This window comes from Eleutherodactylus coqui, chromosome 3, assembly GCF_035609145.1.
Source record: "Eleutherodactylus coqui strain aEleCoq1 chromosome 3, aEleCoq1.hap1, whole genome shotgun sequence".
Classification (NCBI taxonomy): domain Eukaryota; kingdom Metazoa; phylum Chordata; class Amphibia; order Anura; family Eleutherodactylidae; genus Eleutherodactylus; species Eleutherodactylus coqui.
In genome coordinates this window covers 272,826,550-272,854,527 of record NC_089839.1, presented here as the reverse complement: position 1 = coordinate 272,854,527, position 27,978 = coordinate 272,826,550, and the positions used below count along the sequence as shown (strand labels likewise).

Sequence of the window (27,978 nt, the reverse complement as noted above, 5' to 3'; positions counted from 1 at the left end):
TTACCTGGTTTCTCTTACTGAGAACTATCACATTTTCCACCATCATGTAGCACATCCATGTTTCCTTTTCAAGTACACTACTGTTATTTCAATATAGAACACCATATGGAGATATAGCGCTGGGTCCGTCTTTATTACTACATCCTGTATGTGAAAACAGTGATGATTCACCAAACCCTCCTGGATTTTCCACTTGCCGACTTTTTAGCCAATGTTGACAATCCCGGATCTCAGGCTACGGCCACATTGTAACCAGAAATGTTTAATATATTAAAATCAGAATAGGCAGTGAGGAGCGGCATATTCATAAATACACAAAAATAAACACGTGACCTGTGCAAAGGGTGGGGATCCACTTCAGGAAAATGGCCAATGACAACATCTTGGTTCCATCAATAATACTGAGCGGTGTACAAGTTCTGAGGATTAGGTGGCTACAACAGATGGCTGGACGGGCACAGCGGCGTCTTCACATTTCACACCAGTGTTGTTACTTAAAACATGATGTACAAAACAAGATGTGCAAAATGGTTTGGTAAACAAAGACGTTCCAAGAATCTAACACAAGTTCGAGACCCGGCACCAACGTCACCATATTTATCGTCAACACGAGGTGACAGCCTGAGGCAGAGAAGGACAACTTCCATCGGTAAGTACCATGTGACATCTCTCCACCGTGTGTTTTGTCAGCACTTGGTCCTTCTCTGGTGTAAAACACGTAAAGACAACACAGATTCACGGTACAGGATGTCATTCAGTTGTCCTAGTCCCAGTGTAGACACCTTGGCTCCATTCACTTCCAAGATCTCATCTCCCACTCGCAGGAGGCCAGAATAAAGCTTGGCAGTGTTAGCGTCACTCATGTCCTGCACGTATATACCTGCAGGGGGGAGCAGAGAGGTTTTAGGGTCTACTCTACACCATATACTAGATTAAGGCTTTGTTTGCCTTTTACCTACCTGAGTCTGGCCTTCCGTTACCAGAAGAAACGCTGAACCCAAAGCCTCCTTTTTCTAGGCAGTGCAATTCCAAAAGGCGAGTCCCATCTGGATAAACCTCTGCTACCTTCCCCAATGCACGAGCCATGCCAGGAGAGCCGATGTCCTCAACACTGAGCGCACGCCTGTGGATACAAGGAAAGGTTACAGTTACTGCTAGCAGATCTCATCGATACAAACTATCTACTTTGGGTTCCCAGTTAACCTTTTTAGTAAAAGTTACTCCAAAGTGGAAGCCCTGAGTGTATCCTAGATCTCATGCTGGTCAGTACAGCCCTATACATCTGCTATACATCTGCTAGTAGTAGTAGTGGGCGGCTGCTGGTGTGGCGGACTAGTGGTAGTAGTGGGCGGCTGCTGGTGTGGCGGACTAGTGGTAGTAGTGGGCGGCTGCTGGTGTGGCGGACTAGTGGTAGTAGTGGGCGGCTGCTGGTGTGGCGGACTAGTGGTAGTAGTGGGCGGCTGCTGGTGTGGCGGACTAGTGGTAGTAGTGGGCGGCTGCTGGTGTGGCGGACTAGTGGTAGTAGTGGGCGGCTGCTGGTGTGGCGGACTAGTGGTAGTAGTGGGCGGCTGCTGGTGTGGCAGACTAGTGGTAGTAGTGGGCGGCTGCTGGTGTGGCGGACTAGTGGTAGCAGTGGGCGGCTGCTGGTGTGGCGGACTAGTGGTAGCAGTGGGCGGCTGCTGGTGTGGCGGACTAGTGGTAGCAGTGGGCAACTGCTGGTGTGGCGGACTAGTGGTAGCAGTGGGCGGCTGCTGGTGTGGCGGACTAGTGGTAGCAGTGGGCGGCTGCTGGTGTGGTGGTCACGTGTAACAGTTCTTACCACTGAGGGTTATTCTTTAATCCTCGCTGCACATCGGTAACATACCTTGGAGCGGCGTTGACATCTGTAATGTAAGCGGCAGAGCGGTCTGACTTTCCCAACAAGTTCTGAACAGAAGATGCTCTTTTTGGAAGGTTAAATGGTGACATCTGGTGGTAAATCGAAAGTACTACAAGTTAAAATCTTATCCCTTCTTCAAAATACAGAGCACCAGAACTCTATGTGTACCCAGTCTGAGAAGATTGCCATTGTTGACCTATAAAATGTAACTTGAAGATCTGCATTATGTAACAGACCAAACAGCAGGATTTAAAGGGGTTTTCCCACAATTTAAAATTGCCTCACAATCACTCTGTCCTTCCTGGTTGCTGCTGACCAGGACATGTGACTGCTGCAGCCAATCACTGGCCACAGTAGTGACTTTCTATATCCAGTGATTGCTGCTGACCAGGACATGTGACTGCTGCAGCCAACCAGGAAGGACAGAGTGATTGTGGGGAAATTTAAAGTTTTGGAAAAATCTCTTTAAAGTACCAGAGAACCGCTAATAATTATAGGGATGTGGTCCCACAATGGAATAAATGGATGAGGCTGAAATCTGTCCACCATGGTGGAGAATGGCTGCAGATTTTCCCAATTAAACTGCCCTCAAACAAAATCTTCCATCCATTGGCCGCCATGAGAGGGCGGAGTTTCAGACATTTGCCGTTACCTGTCCTAGCACCAGTCTCCTGGAATGCACAACCCCAAACTATCTGGGCAATCCCTGACACATAATTTCAAGCGTGCTCTAAAAACGCATACAGTATGAGCTGTATAAGCATCACAGCTAATTCTCTGCATACTAGGCACAGTGCTGTACATTTCATAGTGGCTGCGCCTGGCATAGCAGCTCATATCCATTCAGTTGAATTAGACTGACTTGCTTTAAGCCATGTGATCGATAACCGTGATGTCACATGCCTGAGAAGAGGTCACGGCACTCTCCCGTGTGCTGTAGCCTTTTCAGTCGGCTGATGAGCAAGTGTGCCAGATGGCAGACCCCCCACCGATCTGACATTGATCTATCCTGAGGGCAGTTGATCAGTACCAGAGTCCTGTAAATCCCCTTTAACTAAATCAAGTCAACAGGGTTAAAATGATCTAAATCTGTTAAAACAATACATTTTTTGAATGAATGGCTACCAACCAAACTGCTGCAACCAATCAGAGGCCTCAGCGGTCAGGTGCCGTTCTCCTGGCATCAAGGCTCCCAAAGTCTGAGTGGTGATGCCAGTGAGACGGCACTTACCTGCTGCCGCCTGGGATTGGCAACAGCGGTCAGACTGGTAGCAGAGCTGGAGGAGAGGACGGGTAACTACCTCTATTTTTATTGGGTTAACACATTTGGATCAATTTTGAAAAAAATGGTCTCACACTCAGACAATCGTCTAGCAAAGAGAATTGTCTAAACTGATATTAAATATGCCTTGAGAGAAGTTCTCCCTGCCCTGATAATGTTATTATAATGTATCGGTCTATTCACTGACAGCAAGCAATGCTCTTCAGATTGGTGACAATGGATGTATAGACAGTCCCATGCGTTTTCATTAAACGATCAAGCTTAAATTTGCATAAATCTGTAACATCTTCGGGACAGTTAACACAATTCTAGCCGTGGTCTGCAGACAGCGACGAGATGGCGGTACGTGTTTCCACTCGTTAATACAATTAGGAAGGAAGTTTGTACAGTATAATATAATGCAGTTCTGTAGTAATTAGAGCAGCGGGGAGCGCGCCGTCAGTCCTGTCCCTGCAGGCCCTGCTGATCTGCAAGCTTTCACCTGGTGCCTGCACACACTCGCTGGATGCCCACAGGGCTTCATTTTAATGGTGAAACCCTAGTTAATGTCAGAGGTGATAAGAATGGAGCTTGAGGGAATGAGGGAACATAATTTGAAGAGGAGAAAGAATCGGGAGGCATTAATGAGTTGCAGAGGATTACTGGCTAAGCACTCTGTCATTGGGAACTGCAAACAATGCAGGAAAGTTTGGGGGAAGAAACACTCTTCAAAACTTTTAACGAGTTCCTCGATTTTATGTAAATACGGCTTAATTGCTGTATGATCTGATACATCTTGTTTTCTGAGATTGTTGTTCGTGAAAGAACAGAGGTAAAGGTAAAGTCCTCTGGTATAAGCACCGAGTCATGACTCCTAGGGTGACGTCACATCATGACGTTTTCTTGGCAGGCTGTTTTTGCCGGGTGGTTTGCCATTGCCTTCATGTCATATTTTACCGCAAAGTAGGCTGGGTACTCATTTTACCGACCTCGGAAGGCTGAGTCAACCTTGAGCCGGCTACTTGACCCAAGCCAGGGGTTGAACTGGCAACCTTCAGGTCGCGAGCAAGAGCTTAGGACTGCATTTCTGCTGCCTGAACACTCTGCATGACACGAGGCTCATGGCGCCAAGCATTCAACAATACTACAAATTCACAGTTTATTGAAAATCCATTCAAAAGCAAAAAAAACTATTAATTGCGTCCCAGAAAATAAAAACCAGTAAACATGCTTCACGCTGGTCACAGCCATTACTCAGAACATAGACGGCTCTAGCTCTTTAATAGCTCAACAATAAACTGTGGCGCGCCGGACACCATTTATCTTTTCGTGCATTTGAATCTGGATACTGGTCTAGGGTCTTGGACATTTACCAAGTATCCAACATATTACTCCTGCGCAAATATGTGCCATGATTAAAGGAATTGTACCAAGATTGACTTAAGCACCTATCCATAGGATAGGTGCTAGAAGTCTGATTGGTGGGGGTCTCACTGCTGAGATCCCCATCAATCCCGAGAATGGGACCCCTGGTCCTCCTCACTACAGGTTCTTTGACTCATTGCAGTAAGGAGGAGAGTGAATGGAGTGGTGGTAGCTGAACACTTGCAATTGGCCACTTCCATCGGCCCTATTGAAATGAATGGAGTGGAAGTTGCGCATGCGCAGCACCATGCCATTCTGTTTGAAATGCTGCAAATGGGTGCAGCAAACCTGCAGTGACAAGAAGAGGGGGACACAGGACGCTGTTCTCGGGATCAGTGGGAGTCTCAGCAGTGAAACCCCCATGATCAGTCTCATCAGGTGGTAAAAGTGAATCTTGGTACAACCCCTTAACAACAGGCACTAATTAGTATTGGATCCAGTTCTGGCAATCTTGCTAAATACATCAACGGCAGCTGGACAGATCTCTACTGTCTGGCTACAGTGTATCAGTAAGGTGGCTTCACATCTGTGTTGGAATCTCCATTCGGAGGTTCTTTCGCAGATCGCAGAAGAAATAGTGCTGCATGCAACACTTTCCCCTGGTAAAAAGGAGCGGAAACTGAATGGACTCCATTATAGGCAATGGGGTCCGTTTGGCGCTATTTGGTTCCGCCATCTGCACGGACAGGTGATTCCTCTTCTCTACTTCCAGAATGGAGCAGGAAAATGAAATCCCGCCGCAGATGTGAAAGCAGCCTAAAGCTGAACTGTCCTAAAAGATGGTTCTGCAAGTAGTGGGACCATTTGGTGCCCATAAAGAGTGAAGGCGCTCCGGTCCATGAGCTTCTAGAAGTGAAGGTTCACATTTCACGTTCTTTTTATTTTTCTTTTAATCTAAAATGGGTTCAACCTTCTGTAGAGGTAACCCTCATATTTTTATTGCAGTTGAAGCTTTTTTTGGCTATTCAGCTCATCTGTAAAGCCCCCTATGTGCATATGTTTGCAGCCTTCACCACTATTCACACACAGCAGGTTATTTAGCCCTAAGGAGATTTCTGTCAGAAACCACAGACTGTACATGTTAGGTCCGTGTGGAATACTGCAGGCACACCGGCTGGGGAGCGCAGGCTGCACAGGGGAAGCCCACCAAGCTGGGACCCTGCAGCTCCAGAAGCAGGCATGGCAGAAAAGTGTAGAATAAAAGAAGCAGTAGAGTAATCATCCAACAGCCCAGATACACACTTAAGAATTCCCTTCTGCATGTGCAATGTGCACATATATGTAATCTGACAATCCTATGTAAATAGGTGAGTAGCTGAATGCAGCTGTGGAGCAGGGAGACAAGGGGGGGGGGGGACAAGGAGAGGTAAGTTATCTGTAAGGGTTTACCAGGAAGGTATGGATAAAGAGAGAAAACAGTAGTAAACATGACTGAATAGGTTCCCCCCATTCGTCAGTGTATGTGTAATCCAACCCAAGGAATACAATAGAAGAAAGTAAACTACGCCAACTAGACAACCCTGTCCGTACGCCCTATCAGAATTTATGGACATCACAGAGGTTGGTCCCTCTGTTAAGTTGCACTCACACTTTCACTAGCTGCAGCCAAAATTTTTTTTGCTGGCAGCTTTTTTCCCCAGACTCCCCCATACTGAAAAACATTTTCCTTACAGGGGAAGAGGGAGGTAAGCTGCACCCCAACGGCTCTGACTTATCTCCAGGAAGGACAGTTAAAATTCAATGTTCATGATCCTTCTTTTCACCAACATCCGTTGGAGGAATGTCGAGATTCCCCCATACACATATGTGAGGTGTCTGGTCCTGCCGAAACGGTTGGGTTTGGATGACTATAGTCTAATGTGAATGGAGCTGTTGGTGTACAGCCTCTGCAAAGGGTGGATGATATAGTAGATTATGTATCACTGAGGGGGTTTTCACACGGGCAGAAGTAGCCTGCATGACACCGCGGTAAATCCTACACCTGAGTCAGCACAGGTCCATGGAGATAACGATGGGGGATTGAAAATGGCTTAATTCTGCCAGCAATTCAGCATCAAAATCCGTAATGAGACTTGCGGGTTTTGGTGCGGAATTTGCAGTGGCGGAATAATGTACGGACTTGGGTGCGGAATGCAGGCTAATTCCAGCTTGTGTGAAAGCACCCATGGGCTATTATAGGAGTAGTCGTCTGCAACTGATTGTATGAGGCTGGTGGACCAAAGTGCAGAGTTATATTTACAGGTGGCATTTTGATGGAAGGGCAGAATAATCTAATGATATGAACCGTCTATGGAAGTTATACTGGAGAGTCAACTGCTGATATACAGGAGCACATAAACCCATAAGGGTCCTCCTGAGGTTACATCTACGACCAGACTAGGCATCAGTACCCCCTAATATGCACTGTCTGGATAGGAAGGGGTTAAAGTGCCGGAGTCAACAGGTCAGATCAGACGATTAGCCCTTTATTAGCAGTGTAGAACAAGTGTCTCTGCTTTGTGCATATAATATATATGGAGAGATAAGGCAGGTGCTGGAGGGAGATAAGGAGCTGCCAGGCGCTGAGGAGGTGTCCTTATCAGCCACTGTGCATAGGGAACAAGCCATGATTCATGTTTATTAAGCCACTCACCAGCTTCAGAGATTGCAGAGATGGACTCTTCTTCATCCGCCCCAGCTTCTCACATCCGACATACGACTCCCTGTCCCCATTGGCTGATGGGTGTCCTTTGTGAAGGTCTGGAGGAGTGATCTGCTCCAAACTAGAAGACTGGAACCGCTCTAACTTGGGCCGCGACGTCAGGCCGATGCTGGAGAAGATCTTTCTCATTCCACTACGGAGGTCTCCTTTTTTTACCTCCGACTGAACTTTGCTGTGAAGGAAATCACAAGAGGACGGTCGTGTACAAGTTTAGATCACTACATCAGTGAATGACATCTTAAAGGGAAGAGCTTTCTTTGAAGCCACTTTAACCTCTTAAAGGCAACCTGTTATCACCTTTGAGCCCCATAAACTACGTTATGGCGCTGAATGGCGAGGGCACCGGGAGTCCGGGAAGGTATGTTTTATACTCGCTGTTCTTGCGCTGTGCAAGCTGGTGGGTGCATACAGCATGACTTTTTAGCGGGCTCTGTGCGTGAACTCTCCCATAGAGACAGTTTATGGGGTTCAGAGGTGATGACGGTGTGCCTTAAAGGACTAAGCACTTTTTAATGATTTTATGCATCTGGTATTTTTTTAGGCCCTATTTTTTTTCCCTGCCCAAATTATTTTTGCTGCATTTTTTTCAGCATATACAGGGCTACGCTTAACACCTTTCTTTCACTATTTGTTTCCTTTTTGTATGATAGACGTTACAGGAATGGGCTCCCAGTTTGTTTTGGCCGTTTTGATATATACATTTTTATGCTCTCGGGTTACAAATTGGCGATGGTTTAGCATTGCGTGAATGGTGGGTTTTCTTTTTTTTTTATACATTTGCATATTATTCTGTAATTGTTTTTAACTTATTTTTGCAACACTTTTTTTTTTTTTTTTTTTAACATCCATGTCCCACATGGCGTCATATTCATACGGTCATTTTTTCCTCTTATTTCACAGTTTTCGATGTAACTGGGGCATCTATAGGTGCCCCAGTTACAGGGGAAACATCCTGCTAGTGTGACATTAGTCACTGTCAGACCCGAGCTGGGGTCTAATATCCAGCAGCTCTGCCATGCCAGGGGTCGCTGGCCATCATGTGATCGATGGGTCCTGTAGAGAAAATGGCACTACTGCTTCCTATGCTCACTGCATATACGCTTATTGAGTACTATGTAGGCTGGAAAAGAGAAGGTAGAAGCTGTTATAAACCCCTTCTGTCTTCTCCTTGGTTGTCTCTAACAGCTGTGTTCCCAAGCTGCCCTGCCAGACTGCAAGAGCTTTAAACTTACGCCGTATATTTACAATGGTACGGGACTAAAGTGCAAAACCAAGTGCAATATATTTACACCGTGTGGTCTCTATTGGGTTAAAAGGGAACCTGCCATGTCCTACCATAAACTAAGGGTACCTTTACATTGAGTAACTCCCACTTAGATAGTTTGTTCAGAAAAGTTGCTGAAGCGTATGAACGGCAGCCATTCTTATGCACAGAGCAATAATAGTTCATTGGTTGTTTGCCAACTTACTGCTTGTAGAAGGATCACCGTGCAAATCAATTCAATATGAACAACTGTGACTTTACATCTGATGACTTTTGATCAACCGGCGACTATTTAGGTGAACTGAAAGGAAATGACTAGCAAGCTATCGTTGATCCCCCTGGTGATGGCCACACATGTACAGAATGACTATTGTTTCTCTTTTTGAACGATTAGTCGTCACGTATAAAGCCATCCTAAGATAATGGGCTCATAGGATAGAGGCTGCGGAATCCGGGGGTGCGATTTTTCTTTATACTTGCTCTGCTCCCCATATCTTTACAGTTAGCCTGGGAAGTCTCAGCTTGGTGCATTGAGCGGACTCATCTCTGCTATCAGTACATGCACACTCGGAGAACAGTGTAAACTGCATACACATAAACCTGAAATGGGTCCAATTGATGCCCCAAGCTCAGACAAGTATAAACACACCCCACCGGACTCCACGGCCCATAAACTATGGTGCTCATGGGACATGACTGGTTCCCTTTAAGGAATATGAACTCTGGACTAATAACCTGCACAGGACAAGAGATTTATACTTTATGTTCATTTCTTGGCAGCTTTGTGAAACCAACATTGTTGCCATTACAGATCCAACATGGATTGTCAACTTTGTGATTAGTTACTAAAAAAGTAGTCAGATTTTGCTTTTAAAACTTTTCCGGTACGTCCAGCGAAGAGGGGGGGGGGGGTGTTAATGCTGTGGGTTCATATTCTGCTCTGCAGGTCGGTTTCTTGGCAGATTTTTCTATAGTATGTGGGATTTGGTAAAATCTCATCCACTTTGCTGCTGCTATGAATACTGTGGATTATCTGCCCACAATTCAGCAATGAGAAATCCGTAGTGTATCCATCCCATGTGGACGTATACTTTGGGGGATAATTGTGAGGAGCGGTAATGGGGGCAATTATGGTCAACCATATTTTCTGGAAACCGATACACCCAATAAACTGCTTTGACAAGAGGACAAGGTAAGACTTTTGTATAGTGTCCCCTCGACTCACCTCTCATGTGCCGCCTCCATACATCTGTCTTTGGTTGCAATAACTGGACCGGACCCTTAGAAATAAGCAAACCAATAAGTCAAATCCATCACTCACAATGGATTACCCCTCAACATTTCTGCATAATGTACAGGGATCCCTACAGTTACAATGGTGTCAGGATACAATATTTTCAACATACAATGGTCTTCTTCCTGGCCAGCGGAATGTGAAAGCAGATTCAGCATACAATGCCATAGGCAGCATGAGTCTGCGGCACATGTACTTTACTAGAAGGTCCAGACAATCAGAAGGCAATTTACTGGTAAAACCCCTGTATTACTGAAGTGCCTGTACCGTCTGGTTATCTAGTCGCGCCTTACAACAGTACAGTGCGGTACTACTTGTATAGTACTGCCCTCTACCTGAGCCAGGATGAGCTGCTCCTTTATTATTCTGGTACACATTGTGTTCTGTAAAGACCCTGAAGAAGCTTCTGTCCTCTATGTAGGAAATGATTTATGACTTCGACAGCTCTAAGATTTAAAGGCAAAGACTTATCTGTATTAAGGCCCATTTAGACAACGATTATCGCTCAAAATTTGCTCAAAAACAATCTTTTCAGCGATAATCACTGTGTCTAAACTCGTAGCCATTGTGCACTTTTCATGCACTATTCGTTTATCGCTGACTTTTAGTCCTTTTTCTATCCCTATTTGGTTTGCAAGTTTCTGGAGCTCACCCTCACTTCTCCTTTCAGAGGCTGTGTAGCATAATCACGCCCAGTCAATACTACACAGCTGTCTCCATCTATCTCATCCACTCTCGGAGCTGCTGCTTACAGAAGCTGCTCTTTTTCACTGCAAAAAGAGCTTTCTGTAATAGGAGCTTTCTGGGTTCTCGGTCCTCCTGCTCTCCTCCACCATCCCCCAGCACTGCCATACAGTCCTCTATAATTACTCCGTGGAAAAGCAGTGAAGGCAGGTTCACAATAGGGGAGCAGCTCGGGGAGATGCTGTCAGTTTACTTTGACAGACACAATTTGCTAAGATTTCAGTCCTCCAGGCTGCAGTACCATGAAATACAATACAAACATAGAAATCAAACAATCTGAAATTTTTTACTGAAAACCAATTACAAAAGGTCTTCTAAAAACACATCCAAAGGTGTACATAACCTTTAATGTTATAAGTTGGGTAACCGCTGTATAGTAAAGGAATATCAGATAATAGCTTTATCATTTGGCTCTTGATGTCCTCTATGACTGTAGACCAGTTCTAGGTTCTATAGGTTTACGGCTGATATTATGTATACACTAATTTATTCATAAAGCCCATAAAAATGTCAGACTGTCTTACCTGTGCGCTCATTGCTTGCAGTTTGTTGTTGGCCATTACTTCTAGGTTTCTCTGTGCACCTTTCATTTGTCAGAAAGTTCCCTTCATTCAGTGTCTCCTCCCTGGATTGACTACCAACTTTAGGATTACTCCTAGATTCCCGAAGGTCTTTAGGGGAGTTATTTCTCTCACCGTGTATATGTCTAGTACCAGTGTGAGAGCTTTCATTGTCCCTTGGTTCCCTTTTTACCTGTTTCCTCCCAAAAGTTCTGTTCTCCTTGGCTTCCTTGCTCTTCTTCTCCTCTGACTGTTTCTTTGAATTTGAAGACACTTCTCTGACCTTGGACTCCATTCCTTTCATGTCAGATGTAGGCAGATGATGATTGTCTATATCTCCGAGAAGATCAGGATTGGTCACTTTAGAGTTTGGCACTAGGTTGGAATGATTTCCCTTTTTGTCCTGAAACACTGGTACCTTATTTCCTCCTTGTACGAGTTGTTGATTGACACTCTCGGTACGGAGTCTACCATTTCTAGATAGCACTATGGTGGGTGCTTTTCCCAGTGGAGGAATAGGCACACGATTAGAAAGATTTCCTTGTATTTTACCAGAATCTGATTGAGAGACCATGATTGGAATGGACGGGACCTTGGGGGCACTATGGGCTCTGTCCTCTTTCTGATCAGTTGTTCCTTGTCTGCTATCTAAATTTAACACAATGTTCCCTGTTTCTATCTCTGCATGTAACGTGTTGAACCCCTTTTCCATATCAAGAGTTAAACTCCTAGACTTTCTTGTGGGTTTACCTTCAATGTCTTGGGGCATTTTCGCTAAACCAGGTCTTACCGAATCAACATAGTACCCACTAGTCATGGCCGCCACCTGTGGATTTGATTCTGATATTTTGAGTACAGAATTGGGTTCCAAAATGGCTGACTTCTCTTTGAATCTGCTTTCTACTGCAAAAACAGAGGTACCGTTTTTCCCTTTGATGATCTGTTCAGGGTTTGATCTTGTTTGAGTATCTGAGAAGGAGCGTGTTGGGCGTAACATAGCTCCATGCTCAGGTGTATTTGGTGAACTGTTTTTGTATAACTTGTGTGCTCCCCATCTATGACTTGTACTGCTGTGAGTCCTGCTGCCATCTTCTTCTCCAGAGGAATCTGCAGTGGAGTCACCGCCAATGTGCGTCTCACGGATCAACTCTGTATGTACTCGCCATGGTTGTGAAGGTAGGATCCAGTGAGGAGAAGGCTTGACCCCCAGAGGTGTGCTAAGGGAACCATCCTGAGTAATTTTGGAACCTAAGTGAACATTTCGTAGGTTAGTACCATGAGTAGCAGCTGGACTGCCTCCAGATCCTCTGATGTTGGAGCCACAAGCCCCACACTGTCCATGACCAGATGGTGACAATTGCTCTGTCCAGGAGGGCGACCCATTTGCCTGTCTCTTTGGTGGGGGTGTGCTGGTTACAGATGACGTCTGCGGAATGTGCTGTCGTTCTCGATATCTCTCTTCTACATCTCTTTCAGATTCATCCTGGAAACGTACATGAGATGGAGAACTCCCTCGAGAACCTTTGTGCCAAGAACAATAGTCACTACTTGAGCTGTCGCTCTGAGATCCTCCGTCTGTTACACCACCAGTCACATTTAGACCCCTGCGTAAAAGAAATAAACAGGAGAGGATAATGCCAAAACGTACGTGAAACCATAATCTGGATGACATCATCGTGACCGGATGTAATAGGGAACATTCATAAGATAGTCCACATTTCATCTACTTTGAGGATATCACAATGCATGTGAATGGGATTTTCACTCACACCATGTGCAGATTTTATGATGTGATGCAGGTTTTCAAACACGCGGCAATCCCTACTCATCACAGGTTACTAGAAGATATTTTGTGGATTCCAATTGTATCGTGAAATCCATATGTAAATTAGTTTGCAAAACCACATGTAGATTTACAACGAAGATAAATCGGACAGATCTACTAGTGAAAACTTGTCAGGCTTCTGATGCAAATTGTGCCAGAAAACGGTCTTACATGGTTGCACCACATTTATGTGGTTTTAGACACTTGATGACAGGTTCGATAAAGGGACATGGCTATGTGGAAAAAATGAAAACTGTACGCCAAATTTGTACCCCAATTTTGGTTGTAAGCTAAGCCAATTTAAAAGGTGGTATGAAGCTAGACTAGGCGGCCTAAAGAGACACCAGATTTATCATCTAGCAGGAGCCACTAGAGTAAATCCGGCATATTTTAAGACTGTGTAAGTTTGCACTGTTTAAGTATTAGACGGTATTAGCAAATCTGCCCCATTGTGTGCATGTCTGGAGGAATTTTCCCTGAGTGCTACATGTTGGGTTGAGGGTCCCTAACAGGTCAATCTGTCTTAGCCAGAGGATTTAAATACAGGGCTAGGGTAACAAACTGAAGTTACTTTGGAAAACTCATGGAGGGTACTTTTACACAGACCAAGTCACCCAAGTAAAGATTGATTACAGTCAACTGTCATCCCGTGTAAACACAAGACCAGACATGCCTCTTAACAAAAATCGAAGACCTGTAGGAACTGCTTAGTTTTTAGCTGACCTTAAAACCAAGTGACCTGTCCAATGTAAACAGGCAGTCATTGATCTATGAACAACTGCCTGTTCACTCTGAATGGAGGCGGGTGGCCGGAAGAGATCTCTATTCAGTGAGCAATTATCACTCCTGTGTGAAAGCATAATTGTTGGGACTGCTGTTGGGCATTTAGGCACCCGACAATGATCCTGTGTAAAAGTACCTTTTTGGTGCTTCAAGAATACTCAAGTTTTCAGTCCAATCTAACAAGAACTGATCGAAATGCATTTCAATTAGAACTCATTTCATTTTCCTTCACATGGACCAAGAATCACCTTATGGGGATGAACTATAGTCAATACGATGCGTTTGTCTCCCTAGGCTGGCTGTACATCTCTCCGACAAACGAGTATTCGCTTGATCATTGGCCAATCGTTGGTCCTTTTATAAGGACTGATTGTTGGGTTAAACGAGCGTTCAGAAGAACATTCGGGCCCAATAATCAGCGTGGAATAGTACCATTAGCACAAGAGGTCTCACTGCCAATCAACATTAGTGATAGGGCATTTGGCTGACTGTGGCCAACCTTAGGAATCCATACGAAGGACTGGGACAATAATTGTATCAGTGATGCTTTTCAGGAATGTCTAATACAGGAGTTGGCTTCTCTTACCGATGGCTTTGGATGATGATATCTCATGGTTTGTTAAGGTATGTGGCCATTCCTGCTCAACTTAATAAATGATTAACCCAAGAAGTTGGATTCTTAGATCGTAAGCAGCAGGTTGTCATGCGTTACATAATGTAGACAGAACTACAGATGAGGAGTATTGTTACAAGGCAGGGACTGTCATATATAAAGCTAATAGCGCTATTCTTGACACCTCGATGGGAAATAATTACTGTGCAGAGTACAGTAGGCAAACATTTCATTAGCATTGTCTTCTTAATGAACAGTTTTATGAGCTGAGAAATCCAACATGAAACAACGGCACCAACATGGATATTACATGAGACAGGCAGCTGCGTAGAAGGCGATGTTGCTCTGTTCATTGGCATTGTTTGAGCTGATTCACCATGGCCACTACCGCTGTGATCACAACGTATAGGAGCAGTATGGACGACGTTCGCTAAACCGCACAGCAAGGAAGATGAACTGGTGACACACAGGACTCTCGGGGACTCTTCCCTTTTGTTGGCGCATCATGCTTTGGTTTTTGATTTTTCCCCACAAGCTCTTAATCCCTTTAATCACATTCTCTATCTTCTCTGGTCCCTTAATACATTTTACTGTCTTAATTTCTCTTTTTTCTAACAAACCTCCCCCCCCCCCCCCCCACCACCTCCTTCCCATCCTTGCTTACCGGCGAAGTGAAGGCTGCGAATGTGGATGTGGTAGAACACAGTGGGAAGCTCGCAAGGGACTGGCCCCCTTTGCTTTCATCCGTGCTCTGTGTAGCAGCTGCTTGGCCTGTTCGTGACGGACGCTGAGCTCCCTGGGAGAGGATTAGAAAGGGATTTTAGAATGACGCCACTTCCCTAAGTGCATCAGCCAATGTCAGAATGTATAAAACATGCGGGATGAAAACAGTGACTGACACCGACAGCGCCCCCTAATGGATTCTGGTTATAGAGACACAAATAAAATACACCATGAGGTGAAACTAGGGCATAACCCATTTTGGAAATGACTGCGCAAGGACACTCGGAGATCAGAGATTGTGATACACGGCATATGGTTTAGGCTTAAAGATTACGGACGTTGGTCACTTCTGGCAGCATATTAATATGCAGCGGGAGGAGAAACCACAGAATAGTCAATAAGTAGATGTTCATCTACCACCAGATGCCATGGGTGCCGAGTGCTGATGACTGCATACCGGCTGCAATCTCCTGTATAAATATATCTCTATGCTGAGGTTTGTCTAACATGTCCCACAACATTCTAGCATTTCATAGATAGTCAGATCTGCCCCAAAGACAGAAGCAAAATTAAAAGTTTCTCCAAACCAGAGGAAACACAATGTCTACATGCCAGCTAAACCCCCAAGCACATATACAACATCCTACCAAAAGTAACCGGACACTTCAGCAAGAATCAAAAATAGGATTTACATGGGTTAATACAACCTCAATTCCAAAAAAGTTGGGACGCTGCGTAACATGTAAAGAAATGTAAAGAAAAAAAAATTCAACTATTTTATTTACAGTTGAACATATCAGAAGGTGAAAGGGAGACATTTTTCAATTTTATTAAAAAAAAATGATTTACTGTGTTTTCCCGAAAATATGACCTACTCGTTTTCAGGGGAGGCCTGAAATAGAAGGCCTTACCCGAAAATAGGACCTAGCTAACCTGCATTAAGAAAAAAAATCTATACTCGCCTGGTCCGCGGCATCCCAATGCCTCCCAATGGTCTCCAACAAGCTGCTTCCTCCCCATCTCACAGCCGAGCTTCTTTCTTGGTAACGGGGCTTTGAATACCCCGCCTCCGGCAAAGCGCACGGTGTAATTGGCTTATCGAGCCCTAGCCAGCCAATCACAGCCGGCGCTCGATGAGCCAATCACAGCCATTCAGTGCAGGCAGGCAACCAGTTCAGCGCCCGGACTCTTCTTCTGTGAAGCCATGCTGTTGTGATGTGGTTTAGTATCGTCTTGCTGAAATATGCAAGGCCTTCCCTGAAAGAGATGTTGTCTGGGTGGGAGCATATATTGTTCTAAAACCTCTATATACTGCTCAGGACTGATAGTGCCTTTCAGGATGTGTATGCTGCCCATGACATAGGCACTAATGCCACCCCATAAACCTCAGGCTTTTGAACCGTGTTCTGATAAGCTGGATAGTCCCTCTCTTCTAAATCATGGCGTCTGATTTACCAAAATAATTTTAAATGTTGACTCCTATGACCACACAACGGTTTTCCATTTTGCCTCAGTTTATTTTAAAGGAGCTTTGGCTCATAGAAGACGTTGGCGTTTCTGGATTGTGTTGATATATGGCTTCTTCTTTGTATGATGCGGCTTTAACTTGCGTTTGTTCACAGACAATGAATTCTAGAAGTAATCCTGAGTCCATGCAGTGATTTGCATTACAGAATCATGCCTGTTTTTAATGCAGTGATGCCTGAGGGCCTATAGATCTCAAACATCCAATATTGACCGTCGGTCTTGTTCCCTGTGCACATTAATTTCTCCAGCTTCTCTGAACCTTTTGATAAAATGATGTACTGTAGATGGTGGGATAGTCAAAGTCCTTGCAAATATAGACCGAAGAACATTTTTTAATTGTTTCACAGATTTTAGTTGAGGTTTTTCACAGAACCTCTGACTCTTTCTGAGAGACTCTGCCTCTCTAACATGCTTTTTTTATACAGTCATGTGACTCAGTAGAAAATTGACCCTCCAGCTGGTCTTCATTAGTACCACTTACTTTTCCAGCCTTTTGTTACCCCTGTCCCAACGTTTGTGAGAGGTGTTACTGTCATTAATTTCTAAATTAGTAAATTTTTTTAAACGTAAGATAGAAATATATCTCCCTCTCCCCTCCTGATATGCGTTCTATTGTGAATAAAAATGGTTATGGGTGATTTCTGAATAATTGCCTTCTTTTTTGCTTTACTTTTATATTTTACAACTTTTTTGGAATTTGGGTTGACCTTAATGGGGCCTCCTTTGGCTCTAATCACATTGGATACCTCCTGTGGTATATTTCCTAGTAATGTCTGATACACGTTAGCTGTTTTTTCCCTCCATTCATCCTGCAAACGTCTGACAAGTTCTCTCAAAGTAGATGCATTGGCCCATCTACAGTGGTGCAAGGAGCGGCGTAATTCAACAGTTGAGCAATAGAAAAGTGTTCTATTGAGTAACAAATCACACTACTTTGTCTTCAAATCAAGTGGATGTACCTGAGTGTGAGGGGATGCCTGGGGAACAACTTTGCAGTGTGTTGCGCTAACAGTTGAGTAAGACAGAGCTTCCGTTATGGTCTTGGACCATTGGTTGTAGCTGCAAGAACCAGGAACACAGAGGTGTAACTTGACATTTTAGACAAAAATGTGCTGGGGACTCTGGGAATGGGCAGCAATTCATCCAAAAAGCCAACGCGCCTTGTCACAAATCCAACGCTATTTTACATTGGTTTGAGGATATGGATGTTCCGCGATTGAACTGGCCTGAACCCTATTGAACATTGTTAGGATGAACTAAAATGTTGGGTGAGGAAATATGGACATCTTCTTTTGAGAGAACTTGCCAGATGTTTGCAGGATGAATGGAAGGAAATAGCTGAAGTGCATCAGACATTAGTAGAATGTATGCCACACAGAGTACTCAAAGTCACCAGAGGCAAAGTAAGCCCCACTAAGTACTAACATACATAAATTAGTACTACTTTTCATTCTTGCTGAGGTGTCCAATCACTTTTGGTAGGATAGTGTACAACAGCCGACACAGAAATGATCCTTATAGCTGCACATACAAAGTTATGAAATAAAACCATATACAATACATGGCATCTAATAAACGGTGTAATGGCGGTTATGCAAGAAGTCGCTGTTTAAGTAACATTCAGACATGATGTGCCGCTGGTCCGTACAACCCTTTAGGTTGGAAACAAGCAGTTTTTGGTGCAGCTTCTCGAGCCAAATCCAGAAGTGGACGCAGCAGAAAGTAGTAGTATAACTCCACTCCTGGGATTGGCTCAAAAAAGGCACCAAAAAGTGCCAAAAAAACACACATTTCAAACAGATACTCGTTGTTGGTCGCAGCTGATTCAGCAGCTGAAGACAGCCACATGCAGCGATATATGGGGCAGTGTTCAGCTGCCACCAAGAGCCAAAAACGTCCGACAGCAAAAGTGCTCCAAAGGTGAAAGTGCAGAAACTCTTTAACCCTTTCCAGTCCACTGTCTGCCGTCTGAAGACATTATGATTTAAGGCTGTACAGCTCCGAGGTTGGAAGACGTCCGCCAGGGTTCTTTAACTGTATATTGCCAGCCTCTATGCTGTCAGAGCCTATCCAATGTGTCACCTCATGCAGTACTGGCTTTAGCCAGCAGATAGCGCTGTTGTATAACGGCAGAAAAAGAGTAAGCCCCCTAGGAAAACCAGGATACAAATTGGATTGGAAAGGGTTAAATATCTGTTCAGATATTTGCTCTGATATGCTATGACTAAAAGTACCTTTACATGGGATGACTGTTAGGCGAATAATCACTTCAAAAAGCCAATTCATTTTTTTCAACTTGGGTTCTAGAATATCTTTGTGTTTTCTACCTTGAAGCCAGCAAGTTTCTTGCAGGATTCTTGCAAGGATTAACGACGACTCAGTATTATTACCCCATAGCAGTGGTGGGTGTAGATGATGTGTGAAGATAGGCTTTACAGGTGTGTTTACACATCGCTGATTTTGGTGCGGAACTGTAGCAGATTTTACCCCCTCAATTTGAATTCAATGTAAGAGTCCGTTTAGTCCTGCCAATTTCTTGCTTGAACGAGCGAATGATGTTGGAGTTCATTTGTGCAGCCTGTTTATATGGGCAGATACATCTTTGGCTCGTTCAAACAAAAAATCGTTTAGTTGATCACATTCGCTGTATAGGTGACTGAGAACGACTGAGCGATCGGCATTTACACTGAACAATTAGTGAACGAGCCAACGATGATTTTCATGCCTGTATAGAATGAATGATGAACGAAAAGCAAACGATTTATCGTGCGATGGTTGGCTGCGTTTACACTGAACAATTATAGTTCATTTTCGCTCATTGGAACGATAAACGTTCTGTGTAAAAGGGCCTCAAAGGGTGAAATCTGCTGCAGAAAATCAGCATCATGTTAATACACCCAAAAAGGGGTTTACGAAATTAGACAAGTGTGGCTGTTTCTTCCATAACAGCACCACTTTTGTCACGTGTTGTGTCTGGTATTGCAACTCAGTCCCAATGTCACTAGAAGAAAGTAGCCTTTTTATAGGTTTATACATTCCCGAAAAAGTACAATAACCCACAAGAGTATGTGAGAAGCAAGATCTGATACAGGATCTCCACACTGGGTAGCTGCATCTGCTGCAGAAGCAGAAGAGAGGTTCTGGAAGACAAAGATGAGTTTGACAGAAGTGCTCCTGGGCCGTGAGAATCAGGTTATATGTTGCCTATATCATCTCCCGGGCTAATCTGCCCCAGTTATGATGCGTTACTCACCTGCAGTCATCTGCTATAGGTATTGATACCCCAGAATCAGCATCGATGTCACCAGGGAACAACCCTGCAATATAAATGAACAGTAATTCTACACAACATATACAATACTGAGCTGTAGCCGGTGTCACCTACATCCATACTCACAGCTGACGTCTTTGGATGAGTGTCCTTGGCTGGGCAAACCACCTTGTGAAGTGTCTACATTGTGACCGGCCTTTCTGTTGAACTTACATCTGAGCTCCTGGCGGTTTCTCTCCACCCGCTCAGCCAAGCTCAACAAAAGGGGATCCCCTGTAGTGCATGGGGTACCGGAGGGATTATCACATGAAGAGTGCAAGCATTCATGAGGACAGAGTTGTGAACTGTTCTCAATATGATTAGGGTTGGACAAGTTTTCTATTTGGCAGCTATTGCAAGGGCTCACAGAAGATCCACCGATGTTACACGTCCCCCAAAGCTCATCAGATCCCCAAAACTCTGGCTGTGCCCCAGAATACATCTCTTGCTTATTACAATCCAACAAGTCTTCAGTCAGGTAAGTACGAAGCTGCGGGGACACTAGAGCGTCTTCACAAATGTCACCTTCACTTCTAGGACTCCCGGAGAGTCTTGATTCCTTCTCCTTAATCTGTTTTTCCTTCAGGGCTTTCACCTTTCCCTGTAGCACAGATGTCCTCATCCCACGTTCTTCATGCTTCCCCGACTTGTCAGGTTGCTCAGGATCTCTAGTCTTACCACTTGCAGGCCGCACTTTTCTTGGGGATTTACTTGTCCGTCCTGTTGATCTCTTCTTGTTGGTGGGGGATACAGACTCTTTCGAGTTAACCTCCATCTCCATCTTTTTCACAATCAAATCTTATCTGCAACTTCAAAAAGAAAGATTTGAGTAAAATCCGCATCCATGTGAAGAAAAAGGGAATTGTACCAATATTGTAGGAGGGAGCAGTCCGCCTTCATCACAAGCGACTAGACTAAATTTGGCCATACATGTACCGCGAATACTCAATGAGGTAGAACCAATTAGTCCTTTAATGATCATGAGGATTTATCAACTGAGTTTTCGAATCTTTATATTGACCCTCCGCTGTTGGACAAACAAAGATGGCCGCACCAATTCTCTGACTACCTGAATGCCATTAGTATGCATTGGTAATCTAAAACATGACATTCTGCTCCGATAGGCCAGTGCTGCCCACATGAGCAGTGCTGGCCAATCAAAGCAGCATGTAGTGTCTTAAACTAATGATGCATAATAATGCACAGTGTGTATAGGGTAGTCAGAGAAGTGGTTCAGGCATCTTTGTTTGAGGGTCGCTTTAATAGACACAAGTCCCACTGGGTATAATAGTACTTGAACTAATGTCCATCTTTGCAGCCCTGTTCTTTATTACTCCGATGAATGCTGATCACTGCTGTTAACCCTTTAAATGTCGCTGTGACTTTTGACAGCAGCATTTAACCCTTTGCAATCTAATTTTGGATTCAGGGTTTCCTAGAAGGCTTTCTTTTTCTGTCATTATACAATGGCGCCATCTGCTGGCTAGAGCCAGTACTGCAGTATGTGACATGCCGGAGAGGCCCCTGACAACAGAGCGGACAGTAATATACAGTAAGAGTACCCTGCTGGACGTCTTTTGACATGGGAGATGTGGAGCCTTCAATCAGAATGTTGGAAGATGTCAGACAGTGGATTGGAAAGGGTTATTATGTCCCGATCAGTATTCTAGGGTCCTAAATGCTTCATAGTTGGAGATGAGCGAACCTACTCGTTTCGAGTAATTACTCGATCGAGCACCGCGATTTTCGAGTACTTCTGTACTCGGGGGAAAAGATTCGGGGGGCGCCAGGGGGGCGGGGGGAGGCGTGGTGGAGCGGGGGGTAGCAGCGGGGAACAGGGGGGAGCCTTCTCTCTGTCCCTCTCCCCCCCACTCACCCACGGCGCCCCCCGAATCTTTTCGCCCGAGTACGGAAGTACTCGAAAATCGCGGCGCTCGGTCGAAAAAGGGGCGTGTCCGAGTAGGTTTGCTCATCTCTATTCATAGACTACCTGTCAGGACGTGACATAATGCAATACTATGGTATGCAGTACTTTGATATAGCATTATACTAAATGAGCGATCAAATCATTGTAAGTTCAAGTCCTCTATGGGGACTAAAAAAAATGTAATTATTAGTTTAAAAAAAATAAACACATGTTTTATTACTTTAAGGCCATTAAAAAAAAAAAAAAAAAGCAAAAACAGCCTTTTCCCTTATAAGTCCGATAAGTCCGATCTATCACAGTAACGCATTATTTATGTGTCTTTGGGAAAAAAAAGTCCAGTCTCCAAGAAAAAAAATGTATAAAACGCGATCAAAAAGTTGTATGTACTACAAAATGGTGTTAATGGCAACTACAGAACAGCCTGCAAAAAAAACAAACTTTCACACAAGTATGGCGATGGAAAAATAAAGACGTTATGGCAATCAGAAGATTTCAGCAGAAAATCTTATTTTTCTCCAAAGATATTTTATTTTTTAAAAGTAGTGCAGCAAAATAAATAAATACTTCTATAAACTTGGTATCACCATAATCGTACTGACCCACACAATAAGGTTGTGTCATTTTTGCCGCAGTGTGTGGCAAAAATTCCTGTGACACCTTTGTGTGTGCGGCCATGCTTTATCCTGCTGGAAAATGCCACTTGGAAGCGGCCATAAGAACACCACATGTGGCTGCAGGATGTCCTGAACATATCGCTGAGCTGTCATTGTCCCTCGTACCACTACTAGGGGGAACCGAATGTCATATGCTACAGCCCCCCACACACCAGCAGTGGGGGCAGTGTGTCGCTCCACAACAAAGGCTGGATGGAGGTGCTCATATCTAGGTCTCCCAGACAAGAACATGGCCGTCGTCAGCCCCAAAGTAAACCTGGATTTGTCGCTGAAGACAAGCTGGTTCCACTCCGTAGCAGCCAAGTTTTATTGTTCGCGACGCCTCTGCAGACGGAGGGGATGGTGGGTGGGTGTCAAAGGCCATACATGTAATGGGCACCGTGAGACCAAATGTTGCTCCGCCAAGCACCTGGAAATGGTTCCAACAGACACAGGCCTGTAACAATGGTGGCACCCATCTCTGGATGGTGGATGCAAAACAGTTGGAGCTACTCGTGCTTGTCGATCAGACGATCCTCTCTACTGGTGGTGTCCTGAGCCCAGTCACCTTGTGTGCCCTCAGGCATCCACTGGTCCCAACACCTCCTACCAGTCTGGTCAGAACAGCCAGAATTGGCGGACAATTTATCAATTCGACCATCGAGCTCCTCACATCCCAATAATGCGCCCCTCTCAGACTCTGGTAACGGGGTGAAATCTCTTCTCTGCGTTGTAGAGGCGACTAGTGGTCAACAAGCTCTACAAGCGGAAGAAGAGGCCACTACACACAAGGAGCCTCCGAGAGCCTTTTATAGGCCAAGGGTTGAACCACTCTCGGGGCCTCAGGTGGCAAGACCGTTCATCTAATCACCACAACTCTCATTATTTGTATATCTGCCTGAGATGGAACTGCAGGACGAGTTTTGCAGCAAAACAACAAATTCAAGGGGCTTGATTTTTTTTCTACAAAGAGTACAGATGCAAGGGACAAATAAAAAGAATAGTTGCAAAAGTACATAAAAAATAAATAAAAGCCCTGCTATGTCTGGAGAAACCTCGGTTTTAGCATTCAAGGTTAAACGGTAGCCTTAAAGATACACGTATGCTAATAAGAACGCTTGTTTTTCTATTTCAAATGCGAACCCTACAGCGGCTTTACACCTTCTGAATAGTTCAGCCGTGAATGGAGCATCAAAGCATCGAGCACCTTGCAAGACCTTCAAAAAGGAAAAAGATGTTTGTTCAGTAGCAACATTTGTGCTTTAAACTTCTGGATTCAGGAATGGCCTAAACTCAATAGAATGGATCTTAAATTATGCAGCAGGCAGAGATCTCCTCCGATAGGTAAGAGAGCAGCTGGGCAGCTAAGACCGTGACATGCTGTCGGATGTGTGCTGATTGGCCCCGGTATAAAGTCCTGGTCCTGTGTATGTTGGTTATGGAGTAACCGGTGTCACCTCCCAGGTTCATTTGTCAGATGACCGACTATGTAGCCATCTCCCAGTATATATTTAAAAAATGTGGAAAAATACTGGTGTAAAGGCGCCACACTCTAAGCTACTAGAAGATAAAGGTCCAATATGCGATAGTGAAAGCACTTCTTTCTCCCGTCTCCCTGTCTCATACAGGACCTCTGGCACATCGAAAAACCTTTGGAATTGTGTCACCCCCAGGCATCCTGTTGTGATCAATCCAGCCGAACTGACGAAGGGGCTCAACCCCAAAACACATATTCAATTGCTGGTTTTTATTTCGTGAAATCATAAAGAAGTGCTTTCACTATCACATATTGGACCTTTATCTTCTAGTAGCTTAGAGTGTTGCGCCAGTATTTTTCCACATTTTTTTTTGCTATACTCACGCCCACCCTGGTGGAGCGTCATCTGGTTGGCAGCACCTCCAGCATTTGAAACACCTTGTACTCCAGAACTATTTCACCACCCTCACTGGGTCTTGCTCCGCCCTCCTTTTTCATCTTTTACTCCCAGTATATATAAGTCAGCTAGTGTTACCTTGCTTAGTTATTTTTCTCTGTCTCAAACTCCCGACCTCTTTTTCTTCAGATGGTCATGTGACCTCAGTTCTGACCAGCTCAGATATACTTGGTGTTACAAATTCATTTTCTAGTCAGTTTCACAGTCTGTGTGATGCTGTTACATGCATCTACCGCAAAAACTGCTTAGTGGGGGATACATACACTCCTGTCACAACTACTGATGATGATTAGAGGCTCCTGTCGCACAGTTATAATAGAAGAGATCACAGCTCATCCTCCTGACTGTATACTTATGGTATGTACTCATTTAGGTGAAAGTAGGTGGTGTTGTTAAAAAAAAACAACTGTCCATCCGCCAGGCAAAAATGGTGTAGTCTCAACTAATGCTGTGCTGATGCATCATGGGATTGATGGAAAGTGAAAGTTAAAAAAAAATCTCACTCTCAAGATGGTGGCTGATAAGCATCCACTGCATGGAAATGACTGGAATACACAGAAGAGACTTCCAGTATGAGACAGGCAATTAGGTGAAGGGAACAGAGATGGAAAAGTGTGTTTTCGCCAGAGGGGCCCTTTAAAAAACACTTGTATAAAAAAAGACATATTATAGAGGTGATGCCTTTATTGGTGAACCAGAAAAATTATATATGCAAGCTTTTAAGACTACTAGGCCTCTTCATCAGGTATCACCTCTAATATTTTTGTCTTTTTTATATATGAGTATTTAAGACTGCTTTTACATCTATAGTGTGTGTGTGGGGGGGGGGGGGGGGGTTCTCATTTTCTTGCTCTGTTCGGAGAGCAGGTAAGGAGAACCCCTGCGGGCAAATGGGTCCGTCTTATGATGGAACCAAACAGACCCCATTGACCATTATGCGATCCATTGGGTTTCTGCTCAGCTTCCCAGCATTTTACTGGAAGACAAGGCGATGCATGCAGCACTTTTTCTTCCGGTATTTCATGCCACATCTGTGAAGGAACCTCCAAATGGAGGTACCAGTTCAGATGTGAAACCACCCTAACATTATCCATCTCTAATGGCTAAGTACATTGCATGGAAAGTCTGTCTAAGACGAGTATTCTACCAAGAAGATTTTTTGACTAGTCTATATGAAGAAGTCATGTGACAAGCATATCTATAGCAGCTTGTAAAGGCCTTCCTCACGCACCGGTAAGGGTATATTCACACATGGTAGATTTGCTGCAGAATTTTTGTAGCTCTTCCATTCATTTGAATGGGGCTTGCAGAAATCCAAGGACCTGCTGCAAAAAGCCCAAGTCAGATGTATGAAAACGATTTTCAGTCGAAGAAAAGTCTGCAGCACATGTGAATACCTACCTATGGCAGAACGTACAACAGCTGTACAATAGTCACGCTGCTATAGATAGCCGAGTACAATCGCTTGAGTATCACCAGCAGTCCCATTGCTTCATTTATTTGGGGACCTCAGTGGTCGTGATCGTTGGGAATACCAGCGATGGAACCACCACCAGATAGTTACACGCTATCCTACGGGTAGGGGATAATGTCGTTTGGTGGGACAATCAGTTTTAGTTTCAGTCTAGCTGTTAACATGTTTCAGTGGCCCCAGTATAGTAATAGTGCCCCCCTTAGTGGTCCCAGTAGTAATATTGTGTCACAAATGCCCCTAGAAGACCTCGGCCTCTGATGCCCCCATAGTGCTTACCACAGACACCCACAACTTCTTTCGTCAGCTTCCATACTTCCTGCCATAGATGCCCCTTAAAGGGCGCCAACCTCTGATTCCACCACAGTGCCAGTCTTCGATGCTCCCAATGAATGCTGTCCCCGAGTGAGGCATCTGGGGCATTTGTAATGCGCGAGTCGGAACAGGTCAGTAGGCTTGTAGGGATTCTGCCCGGCCCGGGGTTCCTCACAACTGCCTAAGTATTTTTTACCGGCACCAGTCTTTAGGCAGAGCTGCCCACGGCACCCGGTTGGCAATCGCTAGCATCAGAAACGTCTAAATATAAACTACAACAGTCCCAGCCGGCCCCCATGGGAAAACACTTTATAAAGCAGTGATCTAGCTATTTTTTGTTTTGTTTTATTAGATGTTGCGCTCCATCTCGCTGCAGCGGAAAATATGGGCTTTGCACTATAAAACCATCAAGGCTTTCGTATTCTTCCTTAGAAGGAAACATTTTGTCTTTCACAAGGAGAAAGGAATTAATGAAGAAAACAACCACATGCACTCGTGTTATGACAGCGGAGCCTTAAGGAAAGAGCACAGGGGAATCGCGTATACGCTGCGGGTTTTACGAATTCTGACTGGGCCTCGACAGGACACAAGGAGTTAATCTAACTGTGCAGTGTAGCCGTTCACACAAAAAGACTTCTGTGCCAACAGGTCTGATACTTTCCAGACATTCTGAGTAATGGGACTTTAACCCTTTAGAAATCCACTTTTGAGTATTCGACTGGGACTCAAAAATTTTTAGTAGAAGCATTACATCGACTACGGATAGGCCGGCGCAATCGTTCTTACCAGTTGTCCAGAGTCCCTGGAGTCCTCCTCTGTCTCCATGTGTTGTTGCGGCCCTTCCAGCTCTATGGAGCCCACTGGCACACCTGGCTTCTGCTCTAGGGGTCTCGAGAGTGTAAAGCACACGGCTCTCTGCTATGGCTGACTCCCTGGCACATCTCTGAGGGTGACGAGCAGACGGTGAGCCTGGCAGCTTCAGCTAATAGCTTCCATCCTAGCCTCGAGAAGGCTCAGCTGCCAGATGTGCCAGGAAGTCCGGGGTTAAAAAACACGAATTGTATCACTAGATGTGATGCTTGCTTTAAGAGATATTTTGTAGCCACATTGCTTCCATATCATCCTGTGTCTCCTTCTCTGGCCATAGCTCCCTCCCTCCTTCCTTCACTCTGCCTGTGACCTCCTCTCTCCTTCCCTCCTCCTCCGAAACTCTCACCCCCTCTCTGCCCAGTAAATGTCTACTTCTCAGTCAATATCTAACCAGCCCTGGGTACACAGCTGGGGTAGAAGGGGGGAGACGCCTGGAATTATAGTCCTCTTCTAGGCGAGAGAGAAAGCGGAGGGAGGAGCAAGGAGGAAAAACTCAAATACTTGGAATTGCCAAAGCTGTAGGAACGTCTCGCTTTTTTTTTTATTTTAGAGGGTTCGTATAAATAAGCATCCGAACGGACGCGCGTCAGCAATATCTCCGCTCTCCGCAGATGAAACGGTTCTTGTGAAAACATCCGACGATCCAATATTGTCCATTTAAAATTCTTTCTGGTTGAGTTCTATGGATGAAAATATTGGTACACAGTACTGAGCAAAAGTTTTAGGCAGGTGTGGAAAAAATGCTTTAAAGTAAGGGCTTGTTCTCACTGCCGTTCGCCTCAGTTAACCATTTGCTTCTCTCTTTCCTGTTTGAAGAGCAGATTAATGGAAATAAGACAAATGCGCAATTTGTTCCCTTTGAAAAACGGAGTGGAATTGAAAATAAAACTTTTTTTTTT

General features: G+C 44.6%; 1 protein-coding gene across 1 annotated transcript; it reads right to left on the bottom strand.

Moving 5' to 3' along the window:
- Positions 1-242: 242 nt before the first annotated feature.
- KIAA1614 (KIAA1614 ortholog) lies at positions 243-27,524 on the bottom strand. Its single transcript, XM_066597437.1, has 10 exons — positions 26,996-27,524; positions 19,997-20,718; positions 19,853-19,916; positions 15,014-15,145; positions 11,093-12,732; positions 9,756-9,810; positions 7,198-7,438; positions 1,865-1,968; positions 960-1,123; positions 243-880 (listed from the first exon to the last, which is right to left on the bottom strand). The coding sequence occupies exons 2-10, from the start codon at positions 20,688-20,690 to the stop codon at positions 687-689; spliced, it is 3,288 nt and encodes a 1,095-aa protein (XP_066453534.1). The 5' UTR covers positions 20,691-20,718; positions 26,996-27,524; the 3' UTR covers positions 243-686.
- Between the last annotated feature and the right edge of the window lie 454 nt (positions 27,525-27,978).